Source organism: Ricinus communis, chromosome 2 (genome assembly GCF_019578655.1).
Source record: "Ricinus communis isolate WT05 ecotype wild-type chromosome 2, ASM1957865v1, whole genome shotgun sequence".
NCBI lineage: Eukaryota > Viridiplantae > Streptophyta > Magnoliopsida > Malpighiales > Euphorbiaceae > Ricinus > Ricinus communis.
The window spans coordinates 12699421-12706528 of NC_063257.1; the positions used below are offsets into that span (position 1 = coordinate 12699421).

Sequence of the window (7108 nt, forward strand, 5' to 3'; positions counted from 1 at the left end):
CACTTCTCTACCATATTGTCTGCATATTGCACTTTTATACCACACTATCTATACACATACATTGCACTATTACACCGCGTTATCTATATATTGCACTTTGTTACAACATTATCTGGATTAGTGATTCAACGTAGCCGTTTTTGGAAAAACTTTCAGGCTTAACTTGGTAATTTTGTCCTGTCGATAAAGACATCACCTAATGCGTTGGCACTATGCCAAATGTATCGACAATTTCACGTCGAACCAAATAGGAAGTTACTGGCACTTGAATCACCGTACAGTTGTCGAATTGATCATTCCACATAACACTTACCATATCACCGACACGGGTGCGCAGCATCTCAATATAAATGTAGAAGATCACTCTTTTGAGTATCCTGATGCAGTCTAAATATCTTTCTAGGGGTTCATTTTAGGTAAAAGGGCTGCATATAATACAGGCAGAAGGAATGCAGATTTTGTCAATTTTGGAAGATAATCCTATCCTATTGTGTTGAGAGTGTTAGTTGCATTCTTCTTGTTATTGGTAAGAGAGTCATAGTGGTAATTAGCCTCATGTGATTTCTTTGATCATAATATTGTGGATTGTCAGTTTATTGCACAGTATTTTTTGTTTTGATTTTTTTTTTTTTAAATCTTGGTGGTGCTTTGTTCCTCTGATCTTGTACTTGCCTGGATTATCTTCCCTGGTTACTTGTTTTGTATGTTTTATCAACTATATTAAAGTTTGGCCTCTGTATGCTCTGTATTTCTTGTCTGTTGTAAATATTTATGTTTTGATTTGGTGATTGAACACTGTCTTCCTTTACTCTTTCTGAAGCTATCATGCTTATGTTTGTGTACAGAAATGATTGCCATCTCTTCTTCTTTTTTCCTTTCTTTTTTAAAGTTTTGAGCTTGGGTTGAACTGAAAAGACAAACACAAAACTGGGGATTAAAAGATTTTTAAAGACATCAAAGGATATCTGAATAAGCAGTAGAACAATTAAACAATCTTCTTTTTCTTTGGAAAAAAGGCAAAAAAAAAAAAAGAATGAAATCAGTGAGAATTGTGATTTGTGTTTTAATATATTTGAGGAGTTTCATCTTTTCAGAATTTGGCATTAGATTGTATCAGTCACAGACAGCCGCCAGTTTTCCTCACAGATTCTCATGACGCCATCGTGTGGGGTCCACTGGCGTCAAAGAGAAAGGATTTATTTATTTATTTTCACCTCTTAGATATCGACTTCAGATTCTGGGTGGTCCCCATCATTTGAGTTTGGAGTGGGGCCCACCCTGAACTCCAGCAGCACCTGGGTAGCAAAGGCGAAAAAATATTAGTTGGGCCCCACCCCAATGGTTGTGTGGCTCACTGTCTTGAAATGATTTTATTTTATTTTTTATTTTTTTTTTACATTATTTCTTGGTTCCTCTTAAACATGGTGATTCTTCACAATTTCAGAACATTTTTTAAATTGTGGCTGTATGTTAAAAATATGGGTTTTGTTTTTTATAATTATTTTTAAAAAAACTTTCTTTTTCTTAAAAAAAAAACCCATTTTTTTCTTACGAAAAAGAAAATCAGTGTTACTTTTTCTTTTTCTTTTTCTTTCTTTTTCCTGGAAGCAGTTTTCTGAACTTAAGCTTCAGGTTTTGTAAAAGCAGTCCCAAACGGGTGCATAGTACTTTTAAAGAAATAACAGTAGCAGTAAGACCTTCCAATTTTCCAAGCGATATGCTTGAGCTTGAATGTCAACAATTGCGTTCTTTTGTAGGCTTTTATGTTCACATCTCCTGAATATCAAATAAAACACTCTGTGGCTATTTATGATTCTGATGCTTCTTCATTGGAAGTATTCTTCAGCCATTAATATCTGCTACTTACTAAACCAAAACCAAAACCAAAACCAATTAAGAAGCATGATAATGGGTGCCTCAATGCATTTGAATTTGGATAGGAATAGGGGCTTTACAAGTTGTAAAGATGAGGAAGGACAGAACAACAGGACACAGGAGGAGCGCTAGAATATCAGCATTGGAGGAAAAGGCACGTATTCTAGCTCTAGAGAAGCTCGCAAGGAGCAATGCCAGCATTAGTTCATCACCGCCGCCACCAGGTTCTAGAAAAAGGGGACGCAAATGCAAAAGTCTTCAAGCAGTGGTCGTTAATTCTGTTACTACCTCTCCTCATCAGGTCTCTCTCCTTTCCCTGCTTTTTGTTTCTTTATCTGTTTGTTTGTTTGTTTGTCTGTTTGTTTCTCATCAGGGCTCCCTGTCACACAAGTGTTTTTGTTTACTTGCTGACTTAATTTCAGCAATTGTTTTATCTTTATTCTTCTTCTTTTTTTTGTCTGTCATGCGATGACTTTACATGTGCCATTTATGCATGCTTTTTCATCTGCATGGTATTCATTTATTTGGAAATGTTAGCTGCTAATAGATGTACAGAATTAAGTCCAAAGAATGCTGGTTTCCCATAAGACTCTGTATGGATTTATCTTGTAATTTTGATCATTTAATGTAATTACTTGATACACCAGTCCTTCATTTACTGAGGTTCTGAGTTGCTGCTTACTTCTATTACTTTAGAAAATGCAAAGCCTATTCGACTTGCATTTAAAGGCGATTATATACTTTCCATTAGTAATGACCGTCAGCTTATCAAGTTTTACTTGCAATATATCAGGTAATCTATTCATCTGATCCTATGTTAAGCTTGCTGGAAAAATGACCTTTTACGTCTCTTGTTTATGTGCTATCATGTATTGGTAGTTCACTTATCAAAAATCTTTTACGGTTGATGCCAAAGAAAGTTCACTCTCCCTTTGTGAGATCTCTCCTGAATAAATCTTAGGATTGACTATCATAGTTTATAATCAGATTAGTAGCAACCCTCTTATCCTAGAGATGGGATATTCTTATTGATGGTGATAGTTTGACATTGTCATATATATATTAGAGTTTCCTGAAGAAGATTGGATCACAATTTGGTTTTGGAAATTGATGAATAGTCTATTATACTTTTCCTGTACAAGTAGTTCTTCCAATTGTGGTATGGGAACCTGATTGACATATTAGTTTCTTTTAATGGATTTCTATTTCTTTTGTAATAATTTTTGTTTAAGGTTATATTCCAGCCTTCTGGTTCCTTACATTTAGTTGTGAACAGGAAGGAGAAGACTCGAAACATGAAGACAATGCGGGAAAAGCTGGTGAGCCCTCTAAAGGACAGTTTGAAACATTATGTATGTTCCTGTTTATCAAGTTCCTAGTTCTGATTATTTCTTACTTTCTTGTGGAAGAACTATTGGAGAAATCATCATCTCCGCAACGGCTGCCTAAGAAACAGACACTTGAATTTGTACTTGACATACTGCAGAGGTTATTACTTTCTATTTTCTCACTGTTCTGCTTAGAAAAGGAAGAAATTTATTTCCACTGCTTGAGTATCCTATGAATAGGAAATGTTTTCATATCTTAACCATGCTTCCTAATATAGGAGAGACACAGAAGAGATATTCGCGCAGCCAGTTGACCCTGAAGAGGTTGGTAGTTCATTTTCCTTCATTGATTGTGCAGCCTCAAGACTCTGAAATAAATCGCTCTTCTATTATCCACACAATAAAAATATTTTGTGCTTCTTTGGAAGGTGATTGGATATTACAATATCATTAAAGAGCCAATGGATTTCGGCACGATGAGGGCTAAACTTCAGGAAGGACTGTATACAAGTTTGGAACAATTTGAGGTTTGCTCCAAAATCAGAAAAATAAGAATAACTATATCATTTAGTTTATCTGCTACTTTAATATATAAGTTGCTTGCCACATAGATAATAAATTTATTATTATGCAGATTATAGACTCATATCAACCAAGTTAAATATTCTGTCAAGAGCATCACATATTCTACTAAATGATCTTTGAGTTCTTTTAATAATCCCTGCAGCGCGATGTGTTTCTGATATCCAGCAATGCAATGAAGTTCAATTCTTCAACTACAGTGTATTACACAGAGGTATGCTTATTTAGTTCATATCAGTGTGGGATGAACAAGATATTACTGTACGTTCAATAATAGAAGCATCATTCTCTCCAGGCTCGAGCTATAAGTGAATTGGCTCAACGCCTTTTCCATTCATTGAGAACTGAACCTGAAAACTTTCAACTGGAGTATTCCCGGACGAGAAGACGCCCTGGCAGGAAAGCACAAAGTGAAGCTGGAGGTTCACACACCAAGCCTGCTAAACCTGGTAGTTCCAACGATGGTGTCTCCTTAAATGATCCAACTCTGAGGAGACCTACCCCAGCATTCCTTGGTCCACCCTATCCGAAACCTTTTGCTGGCCAATTGCATAATGGAATGCTTTCTGGTAAAAAATGGGCAACTTCTTATAATTAAATTCTTGTATACATTCTTGAATAGTAACAGTGTAGAAATATTCCTATAGAGGATACTAATGTTTCACATATTTTAGGAGCTACTATAGGTGATTATTTAAATATTTTGGAAATGGAGAAAAATAGTTTCACAGGTTTCTACTTGGAAAATCTTAACTACCCTCTAAACATGAAAGGAATTTCTCTTAGATAAACTATTTATTAAGCGAAGCACACATTTATTTTCTTTCCTTACAACAGTTCATAGTGAAGAATAATAGGGTATCCATTAGTGATTCTCAACAGAGTAGGATTTTTTGTTCATTAGCGCATTGCATCAATGACAGAAGAACCAATTCTTGAAACGAAGTCCTAATATACTGTCAGTTAAGTAGCAACAGGAAACTGAAGAATCCTGTAGTCTACATTGAATTGTCATCGAAGGGATTGCACAGAAATGCATTTATGTTTTAAACTTGTTCTCTTGGAGACTGAACTTCTTTTCTTTTCTTTTTTCTTTTTCCGGATGATTTTCTGCAATTCATTCTTGCTTGCTGTGAACAGTGTCAAGAGATGGTAGGACTTCAAGTTTGCCCACAACTGAAAGACGTATGTCATATTCGTCACCGGCTCTGTTCCGCAATGAGAATGAGAAGATAGTTTCAGCAGTTTATAATGCTCCAAAATCACTTGCCAATGTAAGTTTATCATGCAAAGATAAGCATGTAACAAACATCCTGCATGGCCACAGCCCCAGCATGCCTTTGCATACCGCTTACTTGCATAACCTGCATCAAATTATCTGTCAAAAGATTTTCATACTGTATGCAAAAGAAATCAGCACCAAAAGAAAAATAAATTGTGCAGAGCTTGTTAATTGCCTTCGTTTCTGGCGTTTTCAGTTACTTGTGTTTCTCTCCATTTGCATTTGACTTTATCCTCATTTATATGAGTGGATGCTTCAGGTTACACAATCAGGTATCCCTTATGTGGATAGTCTGACGCGATTTGCTAAAGATTTAGGACCAACAGCACAAAATGTGGCGAACAAGAAACTAGGAATGTATCCAATAGAAGCAGCTGCAAATAGTGCTTCCTGGAATCCATCATCTTTTGGCAGGACTGCTGATTGTCTGTTTCCTAAACCACCTGCCTTCCCAAGTCCTGCAAATCTGAATGGGAGAGGTAATGAAGGTCAAATGCCTTATAATTTTATTCCTAATACTTCTGCTTCTTATAAAGGGAAGATGGTCTGCACCAATGGAGGAACTAGTACTTATGGAGGAGAATCGATCCCCAATTACAATAGCTTGGGAACAAGGCCTTACACTACTAATGGTGGTCTTACTGATTATAATTTGCTGGGGCAAGAGGGTGCTAATACAAGCAGAAATACAGGAGGTTGTGTTTTTCCAACCGAGAAAGCAACAGGAACTGGTGATAGCATGGACCTTCTTATCGCAACCCTTAATCAGATTGGTGCTATTCAAAACCGAAATAACCATACTCCATCAGGAACTTATTACCCTCTTACCGGGTATGCAGATTTGCCTCCTGCTTCATCTCAGATCAACAACATGGCTCAGCCATGGCTGCTAAATAAACCTTCTGAGTCATCCTGCTTGCCTTATTCAAGTGATAGTAGAGCCACCACCTCTTTATATCCGAGTGGGGAAGGGACAAGTGCTGCTGCTCCAGCTGCACTAAACCAGAATTATATGGCTCAAACTATCCAGTCTGTTCAACCAGAGGAATGGAAGCAATCGGCATTATGGGGTCTGCCACCGATATGTGATCTTCCAGTCTTGCAAACAAATTTTAATGATCAGCAGATACCATTGATGCAGCAACAACAATCACCACAAGTCCCATTGGCTCAGGATATACCTTCGTTCAATACGATGAACTTTCTTGGAGGAGCAAATCCGCAAGGTTATCATCGAGCAGAGTCATCTAATGCTCAATGCTTTTGGAACACTCATCAATCATCCTTGATGAGTAACAAGCAGCCTGATTTGGATCTTCAGCTTTGAGCTGCTTTCTCTCTCAGTTACTTCCCTGAATAAGACATGAAGTATGAACTATAAACTTCTTCCTTAGCTTATTTTTACTAAGAATTATTATAGAATCCTGGATTCTGTAACCTAGGAAGGTTGATCTGTTTACCTTCTGCAGGTTTCAAAATCAAAACATCATGGTTTGGTTTAAGCTTTTAAGTAGTTCAAGTCCTAGACATTAAATTATTAATATTTACATGCATTAATAAGTTGGCGTAGTGGGATAAATTGCATGACTGATCACCTAACATTGGCCTCTGATTTTTTCTTTTTCTTTTCGGTAATATAAATTTTATTTTTATTCTGAAAATTACTTTTAAAATTTAGATTTATTTTTGACAATATAGCATTGAAAGAATATTATAAAAATGTGTTAGAACACTATATATATATATATATGGAAATTGATATGGTTTCTAACAAGAAACATTTTACATGCATGAAATAATCCTATACTTATTGAGAAAATCCTTAAATAAATCTTTTGATGCAATCTTAATTCATATAAAGCATGACTGTAGCTGTTTGTGCAAATTGATATCATAACCTCTCGTTCTTCTAAGAAGTGAAAATGGTGCTCTCAATGGTCACATTGTTATTGCATTTAGTTTGTAATTTGTAGTTTGTTTATATCAGAACTAGATAAAGATAGTAATGGATAAAGTAATGTTTATTTTGTAAAGAAAAAAA

At 35.9% G+C, this 7108-nt stretch overlaps 1 protein-coding gene across 1 annotated transcript; it reads left to right on the top strand.

Moving 5' to 3' along the window:
* The first annotated feature begins 321 nt into the window (after window positions 1-321).
* LOC8281300 lies at window positions 322-6610 on the top strand. Its single transcript, XM_015727664.2, has 10 exons — window positions 322-526; window positions 1941-2176; window positions 3152-3194; window positions 3285-3363; window positions 3482-3527; window positions 3632-3730; window positions 3931-3999; window positions 4081-4354; window positions 4926-5059; window positions 5327-6610. Exons 2-10 carry the CDS (start codon window positions 1967-1969, stop codon window positions 6392-6394), a joined length of 2022 nt encoding a protein of 673 aa, XP_015583150.1. The 5' UTR covers window positions 322-526; window positions 1941-1966; the 3' UTR covers window positions 6395-6610.
* The last annotated feature ends 498 nt before the right edge of the window (window positions 6611-7108 follow it).